General features: G+C 42.3%; 1 protein-coding gene across 1 annotated transcript in view; it reads left to right on the top strand.

Annotated features, from left to right (window-relative positions):
- Positions 1 to 27,131, top strand: part of epha8 (eph receptor A8) — a gene marked incomplete at its 3' end in the record, with an annotated part of 104,352 nt that overhangs the window by 45,491 nt on the left and 31,730 nt on the right. The window contains exons 3-6 of the mRNA XM_083771588.1: positions 7,467 to 7,520; positions 8,250 to 8,393; positions 10,056 to 10,205; positions 11,862 to 12,177. Coding sequence (XP_083627714.1) covers positions 7,467 to 7,520; positions 8,250 to 8,393; positions 10,056 to 10,205; positions 11,862 to 12,177 — 664 coding nt within the window. The remainder of the gene's footprint in view (positions 1 to 7,466; positions 7,521 to 8,249; positions 8,394 to 10,055; positions 10,206 to 11,861; positions 12,178 to 27,131) is intronic.

Genomic DNA, 27,131 nt, shown 5'->3' on the forward strand with positions numbered 1-27,131 from the left:
AAAGAAGAGTGAGATTAAGGAGAGGAGAGGAGAGGAGAGGAGAGGAGAGGAGAGGAATCAGATTAATTGCTAAAGGCCTTTGCTGTTTGACTGATTGACTGACCCCATGCGTCTCAATTAGAAATACAATTATCAGACATGAGAGATACCATCAGCACGGTGGGTTTATTCTTCTGAACCTTTTGTCCACAGCCTTGGGACTTTAGACAGCCAAGATCCATCTATCTCTGGTCGTTAGCGTCTATAGTTCAGGAAGGATCAGGATGGCTGTCAGCAGTCTGACAGAACTCCGACTGCACTCTGGTTTACAAAGCGATAAAATAGATGAGCTAGGTGGGAGCCGGACCTTGACCTTTTTTTTTCTTTTCTTTTTTTACAATCCTCAAATCACCAACAGACTACCAGCGTAAAGCGGGTGAAATCAAGGTCATGTGAGCCCATGGTGTGCTTTTAGTCTTGCACTGGCAACACAATACAGTATATTAGTGTATACAGTAATTGTGTGTGGGCGTGGGCGTGTGCTGTGCGTGTGTGTGCGTCATACACATTTTATTTCTGTACAGTGCGTCCTTATAAGGCTGCCATGTCTGATTGACCCTGATGAGCGACAGAGTGTCAACAGGCAAGACAGATGGGCAATTTACAGCCAATTAATTCGTGTCATTTTCACACACAGGCACACGTACGTACGCACATACGCACATACGCACGCACGCGTCACTGTCACTCCGTCAACCTCTGAAAGCCTGCAATGTTGTTACAAGAATAGAAAAATATCTCATCACTAAGGCTAAACTAAACCAGCCATGTTAAATATTTATGTTTCCCTCAACTCTCCTTGTCCCAGTTTGAATCTCTCTGCTCCAACTGTTATCTCAACCCCCATTCAATCTCATCCCTCCCACTTCTGAACTTCCACACTTCCCAATATATCTTACCTCCGGCTCCTTTTAGTCATCAAAAATTACAAGAAAGCAAAAAAGATTTCCCAGGAAAAATGGTGGTATGAGAGTGCAGCACTTGCAAGGAGGGAATAATGAGGAAGATAGGGAGGCTATACACCCCACTAATTAGTCGGGGTCTTCACAAGTTCAAGGACGGTTTCAATTTAGCAGATAAAGATGAGAGGATGAGCGAGAAGGGAGGTGTAAGACGGGTGAGACTTTCTACATCTTAATTATTGCAGAGGATATTTCTTTCTTTTCTTTTTTTTCTTTTTTTTTTTACTGCTGGGGCCTTAGGGCGAGTGGTGGGTGTTGGGGGAGGGTGGTCAGTCTTCTTAGCCCAGGCCAAGTTCATTTGGGTCCAGCCAAGTGCTGTCCAGGCCTCCAGGGTCAACTATTTCCCTTTCAATTACCCTGCCACCTGCATAAGACTTTCAGCTCAGGGCCCGACATGCTAAGAACTGGGGGATAAACGTAGTTGCAGTACATGAGCATAAGCAGTCTGTTTATGCACATTTGCAAGCCTATACTGCTCTGCACACATTAAGCATGTGAATACTCACAATTGCTACTTGTGTACTGTACAAGATAGGCTATAATAAATTCTGTGCACTGTTGAGGGCTATGGTGCTGTATAGAAAGGTTAAGACATTCACTCAAGACAGTCTTTATAATTGCCATTTTCTGAGCCAGTCCACTGGGCCACACATTCACCTTAGGCTGCAGGCAGAAGCTCATTTCTGCCATGGGAGAGAAGGAGTAAATAAGCGTGTTGTGGTGTGTGTGGTGTGTGTGTGTGTGTGTGTGTGTGTGTGTGTGTGTGTGTGTGTGTGTGTGTGTGTGTGTGTGTGTGTGTGTGTGTGTGTGTGTGTGTGTGTGTGCGTGAGTGAGTGTGTGCTTGCGTGCAGACCCAAGTTATCTATAACTGTTTCGAGCCTTTTGTATCTGTTATTTGAACTGCACAGCTTGGTTCGATTGACATGGCTGCATGTCAATCTACTGGTGTGTTATGGAAGCGTTAAAATATTTTAGTTTTACCGGTAAATGTGCGTGTGTTTGTATGACATTTTAATTACTTGCATTGCAGATATTCAGATTTGGATTGTTCATGCTACACGTATGCACACAGAAACAAACCAACACCTGCATGGGGTCTGAAAGCTGTCACAAACCAGATGTAAAGGTCCTTTTAAAGGACATTTTGTTTCAAGTACCTTTAGTCAGTGACAAAAAGTATGAATTCAAATGCAAAAAGTAATTTATTTAAACCTAAATTGCACAAAATAAACAGAATGCAACCTATCAGTATGAATAAATGTTAGGTCAGTCATGTCTGCAGTGTATGGATGAGTGAAATGTGACGACGTGTAAGAAGAATGCATGTACACTATATGTAAAAGTAGATCCTGAGACCAACCACTCAATGTGGAGAGCATAAACATGTTAAAAAGTGTACTGCATGATGACATACTGTACAGTAGACTCATGAATAAATATGATTCCATATCTGCATGTTCCTCCACTCGCACCAGATTTTAATTACAGGACTACTCCATTTTGAATCTCATTCAAGATGACGTCCAGAGACTCCAGACGGTGTATTACTCGTTTTAAACTTAATCAGCACACTAATGTATGTACAGTATGTGAAAAAAACATTTTAGGTTAGAAATAAGCAACGTAGTAACAAACATGCCCTCTCTCTCTCTCTCCCTTGGGCAGCATGAAGGAGGCTACACAAGCACTTCTGCTGCGCTGCCTGCCCTCCCAGAGCATGGGGGGACATTTTCAAATGCCTGTTTGACATGTTGACATTTTGGTTTTGTTGTCTGGGATTTCTGTTGAACGTTGGTTTGGTTAGTATGGAGTATGTAGGTACAATGGGTTTAAGAACCAGACGGCCATTTTTGATTCTCTTTGTCATAGCATCATTATTTTTAACGTTCTAATTCCAACTCCGATTCGTGCCTACGTTTTTAGGTTATTTTTGCCGCTTAAAAGTTGAGACGGACACACACAGCCACAGACACACTCCCAGAATGAGCCCCATGCAACGGCCTGAATATTTCCTTTTTTATTTTAAGTTTTTAATGGTTTTTTTATCAGTTATTTCTATGTCATTACTGCTCAGCAATTAACACCAACTGGACCTCAGTGCACTGCTCTAACAGCTCCAGTGGAGGAGAGACAACAAAATCCCTGACAATACATTGCAGCCATAATCCACTAAATGTACTGCCTAGTTGAAGCGCCTACAGGATTAGCCATCCATTAAATTTAACTTAAACAAAAGAACCTATGAGCCCCCAATTTCTCACAAACCGTGTTAGTGAGTGACAGAAAGGGAGAGTACACACATGCATTCAAAAATATTTATTTAAACCTAAATAATACAACATAAACCAAAATACAACCAAAATAATTATCAGTATGGCGTGCGTGCGTGCACTTTCTGCATGTGTGTGCACATGAGACACAGATTTATGGGAATTACGGTCATTTGAGAATATTTTTTGAATAGAAGAGACATAATTATTAAAACAATGATTTTAATGTTTCACCTTTGGCATCTGGGTAAAACTCATAATATTGCCAAATTAAGAGGTTATGTGTTTCTTTAAAACTAAAGCCATTCGTCCATGCTGGCAGTTAAAGCCAGTTAAAGCTGTGATGCAACTCCTCCTGTAAAAGACGACAGACGAAGGCAATTGCTCCAATAGTGTTTTTAAACTCTCTCAATAGCAGGTCAAGTCGTCTCACTCTCAAATCAATCTCTACGTCTTATGGCGACAGGTCCTACTCTCTCGTCTCAAAAACAACAGGCAATTACTTCCGTACGTCTTCTCAAATTACCGTAGTTCTCTATTTTTCCCTCACACCCACATCCCCTACTATACTGCTCTCGTCTTCCCCTGACAATCAGCTCTTGTATCAGTGATTTCTTTGGCTAGGAAACACAATATGAAAATAGAAAGGATTCCCCAAGCATATTTCACCATATTTACGTATGCACTGGATCAGTCCTGGACTTGGTACTGGCCGATACACACATTAAAGATGAGTGTGCCACAATTATTTTCCACCCTAAAACATGATCATCAGGTATTATTATAATGGATGAAGAACTTTTTCCAAAAAGTGCACACTACAGTATTTGTTAAAATCATGCTTTTATGTGGACACGCACACCAGTTCATTAAGTATGCCTGGTTTGCCTGGTGGATGGTAATCTGAGTTCCCAGAAGTTTTATTTTTCGCCACTAGGCGGGCGAGAAAGACTTCTGGGAAAAAAGGACCGTATCCCTGTGAGGGAAGTACGTTGCGCTCAGAATCTGAGCAGACACTCCCCTTTCCGGTCTGAAGCACTGTGCATACCATGAAAATAGTCCGAAGGTAATCCAATTCCAAATTGAATTGTAGTAGGCCACCACCGCTCAAGGAGCAATTGTTTCCCTTCCGTCTTATTTAGATGTAGCGCCCACTCCATGTGGAACCCGCCCCTGCCTTTTGATTCGCATTTCATTTGAAATGCAACGCACTGGGCCACGCCCCTGCTGCACAGGATCTGAGGCCAATTTTCCTAGACTAGGTGGATGGTGATGGGTGGTGAACTGAACTGAACGCACCCACAGCTGTAGTTGTATGATGAAGGGGGAGGGCTTAGGGGAGGGGCTGATAGTGTGATGTCACTATATTACTGTTTATTTCATTGGCCCGTTTGACTGTCAAGGGTTCAGCCTCCAGGAAGAAACCCTTTTTTTTTTTTTTTTTTTTTTTTTATATATATTTTTTATCCCACGATTTTGTAACCCATTTTTCACCCCTGTGTCAATCATCTAATGTGATCCTGGGCTCTACACATCCTCCACCAACCTGGGGAGAGCAACGGACTTAACTCATGCTTCCTTCATGCTTGAGTGTCCAAGTTGCTCCTTTACACCTGACAGGGGGGAGTTTCCCTGGTTGGACGTAGCGCGTGGAAGGAACACGTTATTCCAACCAGTTCCTTTCCCCTCCATCAGGCGCCCCGGCTGGCCAGGGGGAGGCAGTTTAGAGACCAGGAAGAAACCCTAAATACAAAGTGAATACACCATTGCACATAAAAACGACTCCAGGGTGTCTAATGAAGTACTGTCACCTCATAGACACATCGGAATCAGTATCGGGAGGAAACAACGGTATTGGAACATGTCAATGCATGCATATAAAATTGGATTCAGGCACCCCAAAACCTGGGACCGGCTACCCATAGGAGGAGAGAAGTCAAGTTAATCAGAGGCTTTTAAATAGACTGCTTCCCAATCAACACTACACAGGTGAAACAAATTGGCGGCCGACCTGCACTACTCTGCCAATCACTTCCCCCGATGGGAAGCGTGCCAACCCCAAGCAGGCATAGGGGGAGGACCGTCACAAAGCGATGATGAGATTTATTTCCCTCGTGCTGTTACTACATTGTAAAGGACTGGAGTGCAGTTCTGTATAAATATAGCTGTTGTGATTTCCCCAAACATTTGGAGGAGAGATTTGTTCCATACATAAAATTTGGCTTTCACAAGATGTTTCAATACGGTTCAAGGTGATAATATAATTACAACAGCATTCTTGTACTTTAAGCTTGCCTGCAGTAAGTGGCTGGAGTGGTCGCATGAGTGAACTGGCGGCAGTAAAGTGAAGTGTAGTATAACACTGACAAATAGCAGTAAACAAGAAAACAGAACGGAACCTGTAAACTAATCCTGTAATATGTGGGCAGAATCAGCTCAGAATCAGCTTTATTGTCACAGTTTTACAGGTATCATTTTTTTCAAGAAAAACTAAGAAAGGGAAGAGGACGGGGGGACGGGGGGGGGGGGGGGGTGAGGAGATCAAGGTGGGAAAAAGAAAGAAAGTTTGAGTGCTTTTGCCACAAAAAGTACAGGTAAAGGGTTTTCTTCTGTGTGGTTCTTAGATATAACAAGCTTTTGCCACAAAACGATACAACCAAAAGGTCTCTTATAGATTATTTACACGCTTTGCTACAAACTGCAGTTACTTACACAACATGTAGAGAGAAACAGCACCATGATGTGATGACCAGCCCAGTTTGTCGCTGACCTGGGCATCGCTGACCCCAAGGAACTTGAATCTCTCCACTGCAGTCGTGTTCATGTGAATGAACAATCATCTCCTTTGTCTTGCTGACACCACGATGTCAGGGCTCTCACTTACTCTCTCTGTAGGCCATAACCATATACGTCTGATCATTGTCTGTAATCAGACTGATAAATGGTGCATGGTGTCATCCACAATTCATACAGTGCAATACCTACTGGTGGACAAATGGTAAAGATTGGGGCTTTAAACCTCCCAGGATGTCATATGGCATGAAATCTGTCTGTCTGGAGTTCTCTGCAGTGTAGCTCACATCACATCACATCAGATCACAGGATCTTTATATGCTGTAATTCCTTCATCAACCGTGACGCGACAGGCTTAAGTATCATCAGAAGCTGCAAGAGGATGAAGAGCAGCGACATGATGAGGCCGAACCATGGTTTTCACAACATATTCCACCACTTCCAATGGGATTTAAGGGGCGAATGAATGAGTCTGGCAACAGTATTTGGTTTGGAACAGACCCATCTAGTCTTTTTCTGTCACAGGGACATTGTCCTGCATCACATCATGTGTTCCGACTCCCTATCCAAATCAGGTTCTTTTTATGGATGCCAAAGGTGAAACATTAAAATTATTGTTTTAATAATGTCTCCATAAGATCTCCATAAGTCTGTGCCTGTGCACACACACACACACACACACGTTTCACACACGTTTCCACACATTTCCACACACTTAATTGTTCCCTGCATAATTATATCTTGCAGAGGCGTTCAGTAAACAATGTATCTAATCACATACAAGTGGTTCATCTCATTACGATGACTTCTTCCCAAAGGAATTGCATTAAGCAAATTCCTCTGTCCTGAAATGTAGAACACAAGATTGCCTGCATTTAGCATCTCTCACCGACGGAATGGAATATATTAGCATAGCAGGCCTTAATTGTGGTATATTTAATCCTTTGTAAAACTGTTCATGCAGGCTGCTGTGGTCAGTAGACATTTCCAGAAAATGAACCAAATAAGTGTCTTTTGAAGTTTCTATAACATTTACTTAAATTGCATTTACATTGTCATCAGTTGGAGTGTAATTTCCCATAGCCACTACTATGGTACACAACACTCCCAACTCTCATGCTTTATATGAGCAGGATCTGAAATTATCAATATCCTGGAAACATGAAATATTATTGTTTTTAAATTATGGCGACAGCTTTCGTACACCTGCCAGAGTCGCATTGGCTGCCGCTTGTTTGATAAAAAGTCATCAAATCTTGAGACGGAAAAATAGGGAGTCGGGGTATTGCATAGGGAATCATCTGGGAATTCACTTCATTCTGTTGTTTGTATAGCTGCATATTAATCTGAACTTGTTTCTCTCTCTGTCTTTCCACCTGCCTCCGTTGTTGTCTCTCTGCAGTGGGATGCCATTAATGAAATGGATGAGTACTTCACTCCCATCCACACCTACCAGGTGTGTAATAGTCTCAGTGTGTGGCCATCCATCTCTGCTGCTCTCTGGGCCAATCCGCTGCAGTCAGTTCTGTCTATGTGTGCAGGCCTACATATCGCTGGATATGTGTGTTCTGTCTATGTGTGCAGGCCTACATATGGCCTGATATGTGTGTGCTTTGCAACTTCTATAACAAAGCCATGCATGCATGCCACCGTCAGCATGAAAACGACGATGACACAAATGGTTCATAATGATTTTTCATTCTCTTTTCTCCTCATTTTACCTTACTTTATTTGACTATTGTAATAATGTTTTTTTTACTTTGTACTTAAATCAATTTATCTGTCAATTTTTTTTTATAATGAATGAAGCTACATTAATTTAGACATTAAATGAATTTAATTCATTTAGACAGCATTCACACTTTGATTAGGTTGAAAATAGCACACATTAGTTTACATGCTGCATGACTAAACTGATTATTTGATTGCTAGAATTTATTTCTATTCTGTCACCCACCTACACAGTATAATCTAGCAGAGCAGATCTAATTGTTGTGAGCATGTCAATTTGTTGTATTAATTTAATTTAATTTTAATTCATTTTTAATTTTAATATTTAATTAAAAAAAAGTAATCAATTTTTGGCAAAATAAATATGGTGTAGACAGAAGTCTGTTTTACTGAGAATAGAATTTGGTTAAGACTCACATTTCGCAGTGAATTATTATTATTATTATCTGAGCAGGTATGCAACGTGATGAGTCCAAGTCAGAACAACTGGCTGAGAACACTGTGGATGCAGCGCGATGGAGCCAGGCGGATCTACATCGAGGTCAAGTTCACCCTGAGGGACTGTAACAGCATGCCTGGTGTACTGGGCACCTGCAAGGTAATGTGTCCTGTCCACCACACAGACGGAGTAAGATTATAGGCAGCACATGTGGTGAACCAGCAGGGGAGCAGGAAGACATCAAAGAGTACGGGAGTTCGGATAGCTTGAGTGAGAGACAAATTGTGATAATTATATATACTAGTCCTTACCCGTTCTGAATATATGAACAGCAAATTATGTTCAGTGTGGGGAATTGTTTACAGATGGTCTTGGGAAGTTATATATATATATAGTACTGTAAATATGACATGAATATGAATGCAAAGTAGTGGTTGATGTGTGGACAGGCTAGCTGTTGCTGTTGTGCATGGTGAGATGTGTGCAAACGGTGTAGTTTGGTAGGAGAAGACGGACAAAGGATGCAACACACACACACAGTCAGCGGCGCCAAATTGTATAGAGCAGTCTTTGTTGTGTTGCGGCGGTAGCTAGAGGAAGCATGCCAGTGGGGTGAGAACGGTGGCCTGTGATGCAGGTGTCGCTAAGGGGCGGAGGTGTGTGAGGGTGCGAGGTTAATTCACTAATAAATTCATTATTAATCATTAATGTGTCAAATCGAAAAAAGGGCTTCGTTACGCCCTCCATATTCATATGGTCAATGCCTGTGTGAAAAGAGCGATTGGTGCAGGCAATGAGGAGATACGGCGGTGTTTCTGACACACACACACACACACACACACTCACACAGACATTGTTAGAATTATAGTATGATATATATATATATATATATATATATATATCCCATTTAGGCCTGAGATCTGATTCTAAAAATGTCTTCTACATCCCGACAGTTTTCAGAAAAAGCTATGTTTCTGTGTCAGTGGTTCTTCGATTTAAAACAAATAGCAGACCTACAAGCTCGAGAGAGAGAGAGAGAGAGAGAGAGAGAGAGAGAGAGAGAGAGACTGAGAGAGAGGAAGATAAGTTAACTCAGTGTTTCTCTATGCTGTTTCCCAGGGCAACGGTTACAAACGAGTTCCAGAGTTTGGAACATTCAGTAGTCGATAAAAGACATTTCAATTAAGCAGTGCAAGTGGTGGCCTCTTATTGCAAGGTCTAAAGACAAAAGTTAAATAAGGATTTTTTATTTCAGGGCCCCTGATGTATTCATTTGGAGATTATATGTAGAACTAAACTATACAGTGTGTCAGTTTTCTTTTTAAGATACATTGCATTTCAATTGATTTACATCTTCATAATGAGGCATTTTTGTATTTGTTTGCGCTGTGTATTGCTGATTTGTTAGAAGAGGTATAAGATATGAATGATGAACAGTTGAAACACAAGCATTATCTGTACTACATTTATTTTAAAATTATTGTGCTCTGTGCAGGCTTTCAAGTTATGTTTCGAATGTGTTTAATGTTAATTCAAAATGTTTCCAATGTGTTGTGTTGTAATCAAACTTGATCATTTGTTAATATGAGAATTAAGTGTAATAATAACTATGATGATGATGATGATGATGATGATGATGATGATGATGAGTAGCACTAGTCAAAATCTCAGTTGTCGTTTTACTTGTAGTATACACAATACAGTACACATTATAGATTAGGTATTTAATTGCTCTATATATAAAGAATACACAGTAAAGTGTTAATTACTGTAGGTGTTTTATACAAACACAGTCAAATGACGCTGTTGTATCTTCTGTAGGAAACCTTCAACCTCTACTACTATGAGTCTGACAGAGCAGCGGGCGCGTCCATCAGAGAAAACCAGTTCATAAAGATTGACACCATTGCTGCCGATGAGAGTTTCACTGGTGTAGACCTGGGGGTCCGCAGACTCAAACTAAACACTGAGGTACATACACAACATTCAATATGTTGTGCTGCTGACACTTACAGTCAGGCCCTGTGACAAGAATGCATTCTTAAACAATTAATTAATGGGGTGACATTGTTTTTTCATAAGGTAGAGACTGGCATTCACTTTTTGTGATGTTCTTCTTAATGCAAAGCAACGGACTGCAGCAGTGCAGTGCCCAAGACAAATTTCCCCCCAGGGACAATAAAGTTTACACACACTCTCTCTCTCTCTGTTGTTCCCCGACATGCTGTAGAACAGCTGTTTCTAACACCTTCCATCAACTCACAAGCCCAATACCTAATGATAATAACCTAACAGAGAGTTAGGTGTGCATGCCTGCTAGCTGTATTACAGTAGTTAACGTGTTCTCTTGAATCTCATTGAAACAGCTCTTCTGATTTAGCTTAGCTCGCTATCTTTCTTTTCTGTTCTTAGCTTAGGACATCAAAATGGAACTTTTTTGCATGGCAGGCAAAATCTTTGCATGTGGTGAGCGTGATACAGCTGGCTCAATCTGTTTCTTTAATGTAGACTTTGACAACGACAGTATAATTTTCGCACTTTTCTTGTGACAGGTGTGATTAATTATGGATTAAGTAAGTTAATATTTGAATTGTTACTTCTTAGTTTGTTGTTTGTGCTGCAATGCTTAAATAATAATAACACAGGAAACTTGCGTTCAAGTGAGTGAGCAAGTGGGCTAGTTGCGTGAACTTGCGTCTTGCGAAATGGGGACAGAGTGGCCTTCCGGCGCACCGCCATTCCGAATACGTGGCCTTGCAAAATCACTACTGTACAGTACACTGTAACTCAAAAACAGAGATGACCAGATGCGCTTCCCATCCAAAAATTAAGACTATTTTAACAAGGTTATTATCTGTCACTATCTCAAGAAGTCCATATGCCCAAGCTGTTGTTGGAGACAGAAAAGAGAACTTAATAAGGAAGTTAATAAGACATTTTATATCAGGGCCCCTGATGTATTTGGAGATATGTAGAACTACTAAACTATACAGTATGCGCCAGTTTACTAAAGATACATTTCATTTAAAGGTATATTCAGTGATTTCACTTAATTCAAATATCACTTATTTTTTTGTTTTGTTGTGATAATCCTCCCTACTATAGAGTGTGCTGACCATATAAGGAGTTCCTCCCTGTCCCCAGTTAACCCCTGGGGGTCAAAAAACATTAGGTTTCATTTTTGACTCTCTATCCTGATTGGACGAAAGGCTGGGTCCCAGGCCAAAAACGAAACCTAAGGTTTTTTTAGTGAAATCACTGAATATACCTTTAAATTAATTTACATTTTCCTAATGAGGGATTTTCGTATTGGTTTGCGCTGTGTATTGCTGATTTGTTAGACGAGGTATGATATGAATGATGAACAGTTGAACATGCCTTCCTTGACACACAAGCATTATCTGTTCTACATTTATTTTTAAATTATTGTGCTCTGTGCAGGCTTTCATTAAAGCACAATAGATATAAGAAGTGGGAGGATGATGATGATGATAATGAAAGATGTCCATGTTGCTCTGCTGTCGCCCACAGCAGTGGTGTAAAGTAACTCAGTCACACTTTTCAGATATTTGTACTTTACTTGAGTATTCCCAATTTCCAAAAACCTGTTCCACCACTGCCCCACAGGTGCGTGGCGTTGGTCCTCTGAGCCGCCGTGGCTTCTACCTGGCCTTCCAGGACATCGGGGCGTGCATCGCCCTCACCTCGGTGAGGGTGTACTACAAGCGATGTGTGGGCGTGAGTCGCAACCTGGCGGTGTTCACGGACGTGGTGACGGGCGCCGACTCCTCGTCCCTGGTGGAGGTCAGGGGTCAGTGCGTGGACCATGCCGAAGAGAGGGACACGCCGAAGATGTACTGCAGCGCCGAGGGCGAGTGGCTGGTGCCCATCGGAAGGTGTGTCTGCTCTGCTGGATTCGAGGTGCACAGAGACTCCTGTGTGGGTGAGTCAAGTGTGATGGAATGCCTTGGAGACTTTCAGTGTGCCTGCCCGTCACTATAGCCGCATTCTACTCAATTTGTGCCTTGGCTATACTTGTGGTAACACTAGGTGTTCTAGTACAGGGGTTCTCAACGCTTTTGGCCGGGGACCCTCGGAAATGCTTTGGCCATGTCTTCTTTTTTTTTAATTATCTGGAGACCCCCAAAAATAATTTGTGGGGTATTTTCTTGGGGGTAGTTTTTTCTGGTTGATGAAAAGGCCAGTTTGTTGTCTTCATTGGATGGTAATCATGCTTGGATAAAGTTCATGGTAAGAAGTTCATGGTGAAAAGTCAGTTCTGGGGTGTGACTGTTATTATTAAAATCAAAATAATTAGTTTTTTCTAAAATGTGACTTCCATTATTTATGCCTGATGATCGAGGAATGCCTAAATTAATTAATTTTGAGATGCACAAAAACTCCAATGCCCCCCCCCCCCCCACACATACGTCCAATCTCTTAATTTGTGCCTTTTGTTTATATTTTTGATGTGCTGCCCTCATTTAGAGACCTGTGCATATTTAAAGTTGCCATGGGTTACATTAATTAAAGCCTATTAATCACAGACCATTGGATAATTAAACGCTAAAAGCATTTTGTCAGCTAAACGAGGCGAACGAGACACGCAACACCGGCTTTCTCGCGGCTCCCCGCAGACTCATAAACCCCCTTCCAACACCACAACCACCTCTACAACATACCGTACGAACGTACACATCCACCGGTCTCAGTCATGTATTACCAATTTGACGCCGGAGGAGGAAAGCTCTCTTGGTTAGGCACAGTGTGAACATCTTGTCAAATGTGTTTACTGGAGTAAGTGAATGTGTATACTGTGTGAGATCTGTCTGGATGTGACCGGTTCAGAGAGACGCACACACACACACACACACACACACACACACACACACACACACACACACACACACACACACACACACACACACACACACACACACACACACCTTATATAATTAGTTGCAAGCAATTAGCATCCACGCAGCAATGCAAAATTGTGCACATGAAGGAACAGCTTAGCATGTCTAAACAAAAAAGAGGAGTTGCAGCAGGAAGACAGACAGAGACGGAGAGAGCTGTTCAACTACTGATGTCTTGTCTCCCTGGCACCAAACTGGGTCGCTGTGCTAATTCGCCCTTGCCAAGCCCAGCCGCAGTCACGCACACACGAGACCAGACAAGACACATCAGAGCACAGAGATGGCCCTGGAGCACCAGAGAGAGGCTGCGAGCACGAGACAGTAAGAGAGACCCAGCTTAAGTGGTTGAGCCTTGTATGTGAGGTAGAAAATGATTAAGACATGAGTGTGTGTGTGTGTGTGTGTGTGTGTGTGCGTGTGTGTGTGTGTGTGTGTGTGTGTGTGTGTGTGTGTGTGTGTGTGTGTGTGTGTGTGTGTGTGTGTGTGTGAGTGCGTGTGTGTGTGTGTGCGTGCGTGCGTGTGTGCGTGCTCTGTGTGCGCGTGTGTGTGTGTGTGTGTGTGTGTGAGAATGTGCCTAAGTGGTGCTCCCCTGACAAAAGGCGCAGAGTTGGGCTTAAGAGCACGAGATGGTGTGTGTGTGTGTGTGTGTGTGTGTGTGTGTGTGTGTGTGTGTGTGTGTGTGTGTGTGTGTGTGAGTAGGGTTGCGTGATCTGCCGTTAAGTGTGTCACAGAGGGAGTGGCAGGAAAAAGGGAATTATGATTGAGCCAAAGTTGCAAGCGGGTGCCGCACACTGAAAACAGCAGATATACAAGCTGTCAGATCTGCAATCTCTGCAGAAGATTGTGAGCTTGTAGATCGTCTATTTCCGGTGCATGACATGGCTCGCAACTATAAGGCAAACTCAGGCTTAATTCCTAGAGGAGTGGTCAACGGCAAGTCTGTGTGTGTGTGTGTGCGTGTGCGTGTGCGTGTGCGTGTGTGTGTGTGTGTGTGTGTGTGCGTGCATGCGTGCGTGCAATCCGTGCATGCGTGCGTGCGTGCGTGCGTGCGCATGTTCATTGTTCATGCATGTGTGTGCATTCGTGTGCGCGTGCATGCGTGTGTTGACATACACGCATGTGTGGGTTCACATGAAAGAAACCATGGTGTGTGTTTCTGTGTTCTGTGAATGAGTGTGTGTGTGTGTGTGTGTGTGTGTGTGTGTGTGTGTGTGTGTGTGTGTGTGTGTGGGTGTGTGTGTGGGTGTGTGGAGTGAGAGATATGCGTGCCTGAATAGATTAAAAGACTACATACAGTAGGAGCGATCGAGGATACACACACACACTTAGACTTGTCACATCCACTCAGATCAACCCCACTACTATCAGCCCCACACACATACACACACACACGCATGCATGCGTGCACGTACGCACATACAGTGAGCGTGTGTAATCCAAAATGTACAAATACAGTAGAACTAAATAGCCATCTGAGAAAATAAAATTTGTGTTAATGTTAGAATAATTATCAGATATATATAAAACATGTTTTAACCAATCAGAAATTAAATATAAAGTTGCCATTATTTTTATTTATTTTTCCTTCTTTTTTGTACATCATTTTTTGACCGCGGTCGAGATCATTACATGGATTTCACAATGACACGCCAGACTTCCCGGTCCTTCATTGCCATCCTCACTTCCTGCTTACTGATGCATGTGTCCCTATAGCGATGACATCAGGGAACAACAGTTTTCTACGTCTGGTCTGCTTTGAGGCAGGCTTCCAGAGAAGAAGGGAAGATATAACCTCAGCTCTGTAGCAGTGGCCGGCAAACTGTGTTCTTATACTTTTGTACAGAACACTATGTTATCTATAACTCCAGATCAACCTCACAGAAACAAAAAAATCAATACAGTATTTACCATGTTTTGCCAATTAAAGCCATCAGATCAATAGTTTAATTATGTTTAACCTATTGCTCATTATTTTTCATGTAGTCCAAAATGTAAAATGAATCAAGACTGGAATGGAAGCACAGATGTATTTGTGCTGTTTGCGTGCTGTGTAGGTGTTTGTGTGTGCTTTAACAACAAAATCAACTCACGTATACAGCACTAAGGGAAAGCTAATCAATTTTGTATCATGTTTGAGATTCTTTAGTATGTTGCCAGACAGCTACTAACATATTTATACTTTGTGTCCTCTGGTGTTAGCGTTTCCAGCAGTCAGTGCCTCGAACATTTTGTGTGTGCATATGAACATGCGTGTGTGCACCGTGCACGTGGCGGGCCGGCCTGCCTGCGAGGAACCATGTCATGGTGGCATCTGACAGCTCTTGTAATTTGTCACTTCTCTCTCTTAACCTATTCTGACCGGGCACCCATTTTGGTGTTGGCATCATGTCGTGCTTTAGCTATTGAAAAATAGCAGATCTACAAGCTCATATCGCGCCACCGAGTGGCGCGATACGAGCTTGTAGGTCTGCTATTTTTTGAAAAATCGAAGAACGACTGACATTTTTAGAATCTGATCTCAGGTCAGAATGGGTTCATCAGACCAGTGTGTGTCCAGTGGAAACCTCGTATGAATCTGATCTCAGGTCAGAATGGGTTAAGCAGACAACATCATTGGCTCCCCCATGCAGTCACTGAGGGATTGTGGGATTGTTCGGGGCCCCTTTCTGCTCTCCTGTCAGCATGCTGTCCTCTCTGTCAGTCAGAGAAAGACAAGGAGACTCGGAGAAACTGAAATAAAGGGCATGGGGCGTATAATTAAGAATGAAAAAGAGAAAGAGAGGGGGGGGGGGGGAAACTTGAAAGAATGCACAAATGTAAGATGGTGCTGAAATGATGAGAACGTGAGAAAATGTGCGACACTCCACCACATAATGTGATCATTATCTGTCAGCATGATGCTGTAGAAAATATCAAAGAGAGAAGACAGCTCTGAGCGATGAGGATTTAATATTATGCTATTTTATATTTATTTTATCACACAAAGAGGAGCCACCCTGAAGCCTGAAGGGATGGAGCCTTAATATCCTTTCTGTGGCCTGTCACCACCCTTCCTCCCAATCTCTTCTGAACTCGCCTGTCATTCTTTTCTGGTGGTATTTCTATTTCAATCACAGAATGTACACACACTGAGATCGATTGCGCGCACACTCAGCCGCACACATATTGCCAAGAATTGCAAGCACATAGACACCTAAAGAATCACACCCATGTGAAGTAAGTGGTGCAACTCTGTGTGGGGGTTCCCGGGGTGGGGGGGATGTCCAGACCCACAGGAATGCATCCAGGGTGCCGGCCCGATTTATGGCGAGCCGCCCCGCGTCCGAAACGGTTGAGAAATAACAGAGTTACCGTGTGGGGGTCCCTCTACTGTACTGTACTGTACTGTCACTTACTGTACTGGCACACCTGAAATCACCATATATACAGTTAATATGTGCGTGTGTGTTTGTGTGTGTGTTAGGTTGCACACCGGTGGTGAAAAACAACCATGCTGTTTTCATGCTCATACCCACCCAGCCAGCCAGCCAGCTACCCACCCACACACATACTCACTTAAGGAAGTGGTTTGCACCACTTAAAAACAAGAGATAGAAAATGCAGAGAAAGGACATGTACAGCACTGAGCTCCTGAGGTCCGAACAGGTGAATGCAAGCTGATATTCAAACTGTGGTAGGCTATAAAAAGTACATATAAACAGCAATTTATAGCCATTCCATTATTAATCCCAATACACAGGCATATCAATCAACTGTCAGGAATAGCAAAACTGAAATTAAACCCATAAATCCTGGTGAGTCAGGTTGGCATGAATCAAGTGCAGAGCGGTTCTCATCGTGGAGGGTGTGGAGCTCCTAATGAAGATGCTAGTTAAGTGATTTGAGAGAACAGATGATTTGGTGAGCACGGAATTATTCCCTGCCTCAAGACCACTTGAGTGGAACATGATATTCATAATTACTGACAGAAACAACTTGTTGCTGCAGCGCCATTGAGAATGAGAATGTGCAGCTCAATCTACAGAGAGACAGAGAGGAAAAGAATATGGACTGGAGTGATCAAATTACGTAGTTCCATCCTTCTGGAAGCATGTAAACAAGCGGCAATCATCGACAATGTTTTGGTTTGGAGATAGAAATGACATCGAGGCATTAGAGTACACCCACACTACTGCCTCAGGGTAGGAACACTGCCTGGTGCGCACACGCACATGCACACGGACACACGCGCGCGCGCACACACACACGCACGTGCACGTGCACATGCACTCACTCTCTCTCTCTTTCCCTCTCTCTAATCCAGCATTCCCAAGACATTCTCATCAACTGTATTTGAACTCAGAGGAAGATATTCATTAATTTTAATACATTACAGAAAGACAGCACAGTGAGCATCATGATATGTTCAGTGGCTAATTAAAATGTCCTTTGTTGTGTATAGTATGTGCACAAGATTTAATTTCATCCCGCCTTGACTATTGCAACAGTATCCTCTACGGCACCACCTCCAAAGTCCTCAATAAACTGCAATATGTCCAGAATTCAGCTGCTCGCCTGCTCACCAGTACCCGTTCCAGAGACCATATTACACCTGTCCTCCGTGACCTTCACTGGCTACCGGTTAAACAAAGAATCCACTTCAAAACACTCCTGACCACCTACAAAGCACTAAATAACCTGGCTCCCCCATACCTCTGTGACCTCCTCAAACGCCATGCCCCCTCTCGCTCCCTCAGGTCTGGTGATGCAAACCTCCTCGACGTCCCCAAAACCAAACGCCGTACGTGGGGGGATAGAGCATTTGCCTTTGCTGCCCCAACCCTGTGGAATGCCCTCCCTAAGGCACTCAGAGATGCCCCTACCCTTCAAACCTTCAAATCCACCCTCAAAACTAACCCACCTCTTCAAAATTGCCTTCCCTAGCTAACCCTTTTCACTGTCTTTTAATGTTCTTTAGCTTTTAGTGTTATTTTTCCTTTTTCTATTAAAGTTGTTTTTTTTGTTGTTACCTCTGTAAAGCCCCCCCATGTAAAGCGTCTTTGGGTACTCAGAAAAGCGCTATATTTGAGATATATTTAAGTTTGAGATATTATTATATTATTATTATTATTATGAGTGTGCGCTAAGGGGTTTGCTGATTGTGCCACGATTATATTGGTTGATCCTCATTGATGGATAGCGGTGGACTGTGATTTGTGTATTTTATTATATTGGATGAACTGTGACGAAGAGAGATGAGAACACTAGAAGTATTGAAGAATTGAGGAGAGGAGAGGAGGAGAGGAGAGAGAAGTAAAGGAGAGGAGAGAGAAGTACAGAAGAATGGAGGTGGGGAGAGGAGAGGAGAGGAGAGGAGAATGGAGGAGGGGAGAGATGAGAAGAGGGTATTATTAAAGCTTTCTCATGCTGTTAAGCCATTGTGACAGAGAGGCAGAGCAAGCAGTGTGATGTGGGAGAGAGAGAGAGAGAGAGAGAGAGCAAGCAGTGTGATGTGGGAGAGAGAGAGAGCAAGCGATAACAGAATGAATCATATCTCAGCCAGACACGGCAGTGTTGTGTCACTCAAACTTCCCCCCAATCTTTGTTGTGATTGGCCAAAGCCCTATCTCCACAGCAGGTGCAGAGCGCCACCCGTCAGTGCACACAGTAACTTTGCCGACGCATGCACACACACACACACACACACACACACACACACACACACACACACACACAGTCAGAGCTGGCTGCTGGTGTGTAAATTATTGATTGGTAGTGTGCCACCCATGGCCTGCAGTAGCCAGTCATGTCCCAGTCCTGTGTCTAGGTGCTATTAGCGCTGACATTAAAGAGACAAGCTACATGATAGCAGATCACGGAGAGCCTGGCAGCCTCCTTCTGGAGGGACCGTGGGACTCCTTTCAATGATTTTCTGCCCCGACTTCTTGTTGAGTTAAACTGACGGGTACGTGGGGTGCTGTCATTTCATTCTTACCCCCTCCAGTCCACTGCAGATGAATGTGTGGTGTGTGGGGTATAGGCGACGGGGCAAGTTGGCGGGTGACTGAGTGATTGTGCGAGTTATGTTCATGAGCCACATTTACTCTCTCTTTGGATAAGTGCGTCTGCTAATTGGGAATGAATTGTGAATGCATGGGTCTCTGTGCTGTGTGTGTACATTAAATAGATGGTTATCATCAGGATTTTATTGATTCCGATTCTGCTTATCGATTCCAGTTATTTCCAATTCCCTGTATCAGTAAATAGGTCTTTACAAGCCAAATATATTTACTGTAGTAGTAGCCTACCTGAGATAGAGGCAATACTGTTGAAATGATCCAAACATCACAATTGTCTATGACAACTAATTGTCAACTTTAAGAACTTAGCCTATACAGTTACAGATATGGAAATTCTTGGCCGATAACGATATTTAAAATAACAATTTAGCCAATAGACGATACCGATAGATGTTTATTTAGTTTTTGTTGTTTTTATTTTTGTGCCAGGGAAACACAATCTCCAATACAAGAAATACACCAACATGTTCAGAATCTTGGCAGGCTGCAGATAACCAACACACCAACATAGCCAACACAAAATGTATGCTCATCAACAACAGATACATATCGGCTACTGCCATCGATTAATGTCCTTTTTATTTGCCGTTACCAATATTGGCAAATATCGTCCCACTTATATTCTATGACAACACAGTGGAAAGCAGTAGTTTTGAGCTGCTAGTTGTACATCTTATTTATAGGAAACCTACTCAATAAGATTACCATTTTTTCAAACCAGCAAACCGTGACCTTTAAATAAACCACACATTCATAGTATGAACTTCATACATGCATACTGTATGTCTGTGTGTGTTTTCCACCTTTCAACACCATGGATGGTTGTTAGAATGAGTATGCTCTCCAAGAGTGTACAATATGATGTCTTGCTGTGATTTCTCCAAGAATGCAAGACATCAGCAAGCGCTAGCAAAGTTACCACCTGGCTAGCAGCACCTCCAGTCGAGCCAGTGAGCTGTGACACTCCTGGTCTTATTGGCAATACAATGGAGAGTTGACCAAAGAGAAAATGTGTCGCATTTGTGATTAAAGTACTACACACTGCTATGTTAGCTATGTATGCTACACTGTATACCTCATATCTAAACAGATGGATATGATAAGGAACTAAGCAGAACCAAACTTTGGTCATTTTTATGGATACCTGGTATTTGGCTTTTTGCGCGCGTGTGCGCATTCATTCTGCATCTGTTTTCAGGCTGAAAGGCTTTCATCGCAATGAAAGAGCATAGAATATTCTTCACCAGTTGTTCTTTAAACAATGGTCAAAGCTCATTTGCATTTTATAAAAAGAAATTACCAAATGTGAGCTTTGATATGTTATGCACCCCTGTACACTATAGTGGTTATCCTCTCACAACAGTCACACGTCGTACTATTATGACTCCAGTCCTCTGGACTTACTGAATTGAGTCGAGAACCAACACACTTCAGCTAATTGTGTTGGAGGAGCACAGGTGAAACATGGCTCTGGTGACAATGTTAGAGGTTAGGTAGTGAAGGGGTGTCTCGGAGCATGGTTGCGCATGTTTGTGGGATAACATGTTCAGTAGAAATGCCTTGGTTTGGGATTTCAGGAGGTGTGCCTGCCCTGTACTCATGGGTGAGGGAGACATGCATGTATTCTACCTGTTGTGTCCAAAGTGGCCGAGAAATGGGTTAATCGTTGTCCAACAACTGACTGCTCATTTGAACTCAGACCACAATCTTTTGCACCCACAGCAATTCGGTTTTCGCTCGAAGCATTCAACAGAAACAGCTAACTGTTACTTTCTGGAAAGTGTAAAGTCAAAGTTAGATGCAGGTGGCATAGTGGGCGGCGGCGCAGTATTTCTGGATCTCAAAAAGGCATTTGACACTGTACACCATCAGGTACTCCTGTCAAAGCTCTCCTTCTTTAGCTTTTCTACAGAAGCAAGTCAAATGGATGCATTAATACTTAACAAACAGGAACCAAAGTGTTTGTATTGGTAATACTCAGTCAACACAACATCCTCAGGGATCAATACTGGGCCCTATTTTGTTTAGTTTGATCTGCCTTCCGTCTGTCCAACTGTCTCCATACAAATGTATGCTGACAAGTTCAACACAGTTCTTTATATACCCGCTAAAAACAACTAGCAGCAGACAAATTAACTGCAGGCATGGTCTACGTATCTGATTGGTTGAGGAACTCATGTTTGCATCTGCTGAACACAAAAAAACATGTTTGTTTCACGTAACTCTGCAGAACCTGACATCGACATTCTTATTGAGGGTAGTAGTATCCAGGTAGTATCAGAATTTAAATATCTTGGAATTACACTAGACTCAAACTTGTTAGAAATGTAGCCAATAAAATCAAATTCAATGCATCTAATTTCAGACACATAAGACCATATCTAACATAGATGCAGCTAAACTCTTCATGCATGCTATTATTTTTTCACACATAACCTACAGTTTCAAAACCTGTCAGTGTCGGGTGGATTAAAGCAAATGCCTCTATGTATATATGTATATGTATTTGTAAGTTGATTAGCGGTATACTGTGGTTACTTTGTATATGCCCTGTTTGATGCATACAGTATGTATCGTAGCAGCATATGACGTCAGGGAATAACTGGTATAACTAGCTCTCAATGATGACGTAATAAATAGGTGGATTAAAGGACCCAATGCCAGAGTGTAATTGGTTTTCGATGGTGACGTAATAACGATATGTTTTAGTGTCGGGAGGATTAAAGGTAATGCTCCTATGAACTGTATACATGTATGTAATCTGACACCACTGCCATATCAAGCACAAGTAGTCATTACGTCATACGCTGGCATGGCGCATACACATCAAACGGCGACATACGAAAACGAAAACTATTACTTGCACGCTCTGCTTGCACAAGTAATGAAGGGTAACTTTACGTCATAATATGTAATCACATTGTCTCTTTATTGTTAATGGCGTTTAATGTTTGTGTTTGCACCGTTTGTTTTACAGCCTGTTTTCACACCATAAAGCCCAGATCAATTAAAAACAGCCTCCAGTCAGTGTATCCAGGAGCATGAGGAATACCTTGTATCACTCTGTGTGATCCCTGGGACTAAGGCCAATGCTAAAAAAAAATGTCTTCTAAATACTGACTTAAGTTTTCTAAAAAAAGAATAGTTTAAATATTTATTCAAAAATTTCAAAAATGTTATATTGCTATATACTGTACATAGACAACAAGAATCCCAAAAGGGATTCCTGTCCAGAAGAGATCAAACACCAATAGGGGTTCCCGTCCTAAATGGGTTAAGGGCAGGCCATAACTAATACATTCTTTGACTCCATCAGTCTGCACATAAATCTAAACATAAAATCCCTCAATACAACATGAAAGGTGTATTGAATTTGTTCACAAACATTTCACTTGCAGTAGTCCATCTAGGGGATTTCAGGAATATTCGGAAAGCATCATTAGCCTATATGCCACCTGATGTTTTTTTCATTTCTATAAGATTGTGCAATTATTTCATCATCATCATCATCATCGTCACAGAGATCCCTGATTATGTGAGCCAGGTATTTAAACTTTTTCACAACCCCTAATACTTCACCTGCCAATGAGAAAAGAGGAAAAGACAACTGAGACTGAGTTTAATGTGCACAGACATTAAGACCGTGAAAGAGTAAAGTGGCATGTGATTACCAGTTGTACAATGCCTGTCTCTACCATAGTGTTGGGCAAGGCATTTGGAAAGTCTATTAAGCTGCCAGTTACTCTACATTAAATTAAACCAACACACTCAGAGAGGTATTCAGCTAAGCTACACCAACATAGATAATGTAGTTTGAACCAATGTCATTATACAGTAAATCAATGCTGTCTTACTGAGCATTCCTTTGAATTGACCGAAGGATGGCAGGGAGCTCAGTTTTTTGGAGAGGTTGGGCCATTGACAGAAAAAGCTGTCTTGCCCAACTCTGTCTGATAATAATATAAGGAAGAGAGAATTCAGTAGGGACAATAAGGCATGCAAGTATCTATTAGTGCAAATTGGTAGACATTATCTCTGGAGCCATGTGATTAACATACATCAGTCATATTCTTTTGTAGGTAGGCTACCCTGCCATCTGCGCTGCTGCCGCTTCTAGGAGCACTTGGCTCGTTTCATCTATTTTGTTTACACTAGACCGGCTGTAGAGCACCGCGTCGGTGTGTGTGTGTGTGTGTGTGTGTGTGTGTGTGTGTGTGTGTGTGTGTGTGTGTGTGTGTGTGTGTGTGTGTGTGTGTGTGTGTGTGTGTGTGTGTGTGTGTGTGTGTGTGTGTGTGTGCGCGTGCACGCGCAAGTGCCTTTAACTGTGGTGAGTGTTCAATTCAAAGAGAGAAGGGCAGGCAGGAGATTATGCGGTCTTACATAATTAGAAATTATGCAGATGATGTTGCAACACACTTTTATATGAGAATTTATGCCATGGGTGAAATACAAATAAAATAAAAATATCAATTTTGAAAAAGAAATGCAATGGAACCAAGGGTATACTCGACCCTGATACAAGAATGTTTCACCAGCCCTTGCATCCCCTCTGCTTGATTACTGCTGAGAACAGCAGATGTGGAAACTGTGGACTGGGGTTGCACAAGTTCATCCAAACTTATCTAGCATTACGAATAAAAGCATGTCTGTCAACGTATTCACCCAGTGCATTCTATAGACTAATAGACTAGTGTTGGTCATGGCCAAAAGAATAAGGTCGCGAATACAAGCAGACAAAATGAGTTTTCTTCGACGGGTGGCTGGAATCTCCCTTAGAGATAGGGTGAGAAGTTCAGTCACGTGAGAGAGACTCGGAGTAGAATTACTGCTTCTTCGCCTAGAAAGGAGACAGCTTAGGTGGTTCGGGCATCTGGTTAGGATGCCTCTCGGGCGCCTCGCTAGGGAAGTCCTCGAGTCACGTCCCACTGGGAGGAGACCCCAGGGCAGACTAAGGCGCAGTTGGAGGAAACACATCTACTCACTGGCCTTGGAACGTCTCGGGATCTCCCAGGAGGAAGTCACTAATGTTTCTCTGGAGAGGGAAGTCTGGATCTCTCTGGTGGAGCCTGTTGCCCCTGTGACCCGACTACAGATAAGCGGTTGAAGATGGATGGATGGATGGAATAAGTAATTGCAGTCCAAATTGGCTATGTTGTCAGGCCAACTGGCTGACCAATAGTTTCACTTCACTCACATCACTCAATGACTCAGTTGGTCGTCAGTCATAGAAATCTGCATTGGCTACATTGGCTGGCCCCAATGTTCTGTGAACCAGCCAAACATGTAAATAAAAGTGTTAGTCCTTGTATACACTAGACACTATTGTCAAGCACCGTATATAAAATAAAAAGTAATTATAAAATTAACACACATTGCCATTTTTTTGGCGATGGGGCTAGCACCGATTCAGACTTCAGAGTGAGATGGATCTGATGCAAATCATTTTTCAATTTAACATTTTAATCAGGCAACTGCTATAATTTGGTTTACTGTTCCTGAACTTTCAGATGTGAGATTACCGAAAAAGTGTGCAGGATGTTACAACGTGAAATATTGCATTCATTTTGGGATTGAGGTTGGGGCTGAGTTTTAAAAAAAACTATTTTTGGGGGAAATTATGAAGAAGGCGGCGGCCTTGTACTTATAAAGGCCTTGTACTTGTAACCCACCCTAAGTGCCTGGACCTGGATTTGTTTATGCCTTTTTGGTCATCATTTGTCCTCTATCTTGAATATGATTCCCTTCCATGACCACCAGTGTAGCGCTCCTGTAACTTCTTCAGTATTCGATTCCTGATCAGTCTTCTAACACTTTCACATGCAGCAAGATCCCTGGAACTTTGATAAGGTCATTATTGTTACACATTTTCATTAGAATACACTAGTCCTTACCCGTTCTGAATATATGAACAGCAAATGATGTTCAGTGTGGGTAAGGCGATGTAATAGATCACATTACTGATAGGGGGGAATTGTATGATCTTGGGAAGTTGGGTTGGGCAAGTGGACTGTAGTCTATACGAATTCTGAGAGAAAAGTGCCTGAAATGGAGTTTCAGATTTTCTTAGTCAAGTCAATGGGAAAAATGTATTCACTAATAAATGTAGGCCTATATAAATTTAACTTTTCTTTCGCAAGTAAATGCTATAGTACAATCATCATAAAGTACACCATTGATGTGTGATTTTAATTAAATGTGGTCGTAATATTCTGCATATAAATGAAGTTATTGAAGATTTTCACTTTCGGTGTTGCACTTTGTAGACCGCTCAGCTAACCCATAGAGATCCATATAAGCTATTAAACGGAGCTTGGCTTTTTGGGCTTCAAATAAAGTTGTACTTTGTTCTTTATTTAATCAGGTTAAGAATGAGATGTTTTTTTGTGATTTAGGAATGTTTCGTTACTGAGCTATTGAGCCAGCGTTGGCATCTGTCTGTATGTATTTTATCCGTGCTGTTCATTGTATCACGCTGGGTGCGTGCAGGGCTGTCAAATAGCTGTCGAATAGCTGTAGTATGTATGCGTCCGAGTTGTTTTCCCCGTGTGGGTCTGATGCATAGGTCTGATGCCTGCCAAGGGGCTGTGTGAAAAAGGGGAGGTGCGTTGGAGAACGCAAGGGGAATGTTGCGTGGAAAACTGTTATTAATCTGTGTCTCTCTCAACATGCATTTCACTGGTGACACGTGATTTGCGGGGAGATTACGTTGTTTTTGACGCAAATGAATTTCATTAAGATGGTTGTTAGAATGGTTGGTGTGTGTAATGCAGGGCACATTGAGGCTGAAGGATTGGGCTATAGGTTCCTTGAGGCTGTCGCTGCATCGTAGCGTTGTGAGGAGGCGCTCTAAGCGAGCAGCTGTCTTGCTCTGTGCTAAGGAAGTGTACAGACTGACAGACAGCATTCGGTCCATTTAGTGTAGATTTAGTGTTTAGAAATTAAGTCTGTCTGTCTGCATTTAAAATAACCTGTTCCATACAGTAAACACTGAACAAGAAGCCTAGAATACTTACATACTGCTGAAAACACCTTAATGTGATAAAGTATAAATTAGGCTTACTGTAAATCCAATACTCAATACTAATTTACAATACTAAATATATATATATATTTTTTCTTTTAATTTTAACATTATTTTTGTCTTAAGGGAAATTTCAGCCAATTTATGGTCAATCACGTATGTAAATATACAGTATAGCCCTGTCGGCCATCGATCACTGTCTGTGGCTTATGATATTTCCCAAATCTCTATTTGGACTTTTGGTCTTGTTGTGCTTGCTATTTCATAAATGACCAAGGCTCGTACCTTGTTGTGAATTTTAAGCGTCTTAATGCGGGCCCTTTGTGTTCTCGCGTCCCTTTGAGACTGATGTGTTATGAGAGGAACTGGCAGACCAGCTGTGACCATATTACCTCTGTGTGACTCCCGAATCTGTTTAAGCTCTCTCAGCACAATTTGTCCTTTTTCGAATTATATAAATAATCAAAAATGGTTGATTAATTTCCCTGCTGATGCAACACAGCAACTGCTAACATCCACCCAAAAAAGAGAAAGGTTTACCCTCTCACCCCCCACTCTGTTCTTTCCCTCCGTCTCTCTCGGTTCCGCTCACCACTAACTTTCATTCTCCGCAACACACCAAACGATGCGCTCTCTGATCCTGTCAATCTGACAATAATGTGCCTTTCAAACTCTTTTTTTTAATGCCTATAGTTTGTTCTCCACCCCAGCATTGCAAACTGTTTTTTCTGCATGCTGCTCATTCTTGCTGCCGCAAAACAAAACCCACCCACCCACCCACCTAATCATTTTTATGCTACGCCCTGCCTTTCTCTCCAACCTTCTCCATGACTGCCCCACATGCCTCTGTCGCCCTCTCTTCATCAGTAACAGTTTAGTGGTGACAGTCACTCAAACG

Source organism: Protomyctophum parallelum (genome assembly GCF_964188405.1).
Source record: "Protomyctophum parallelum genome assembly, chromosome: 8".
NCBI classification, from domain to species: domain Eukaryota; kingdom Metazoa; phylum Chordata; class Actinopteri; order Myctophiformes; family Myctophidae; genus Protomyctophum; species Protomyctophum parallelum.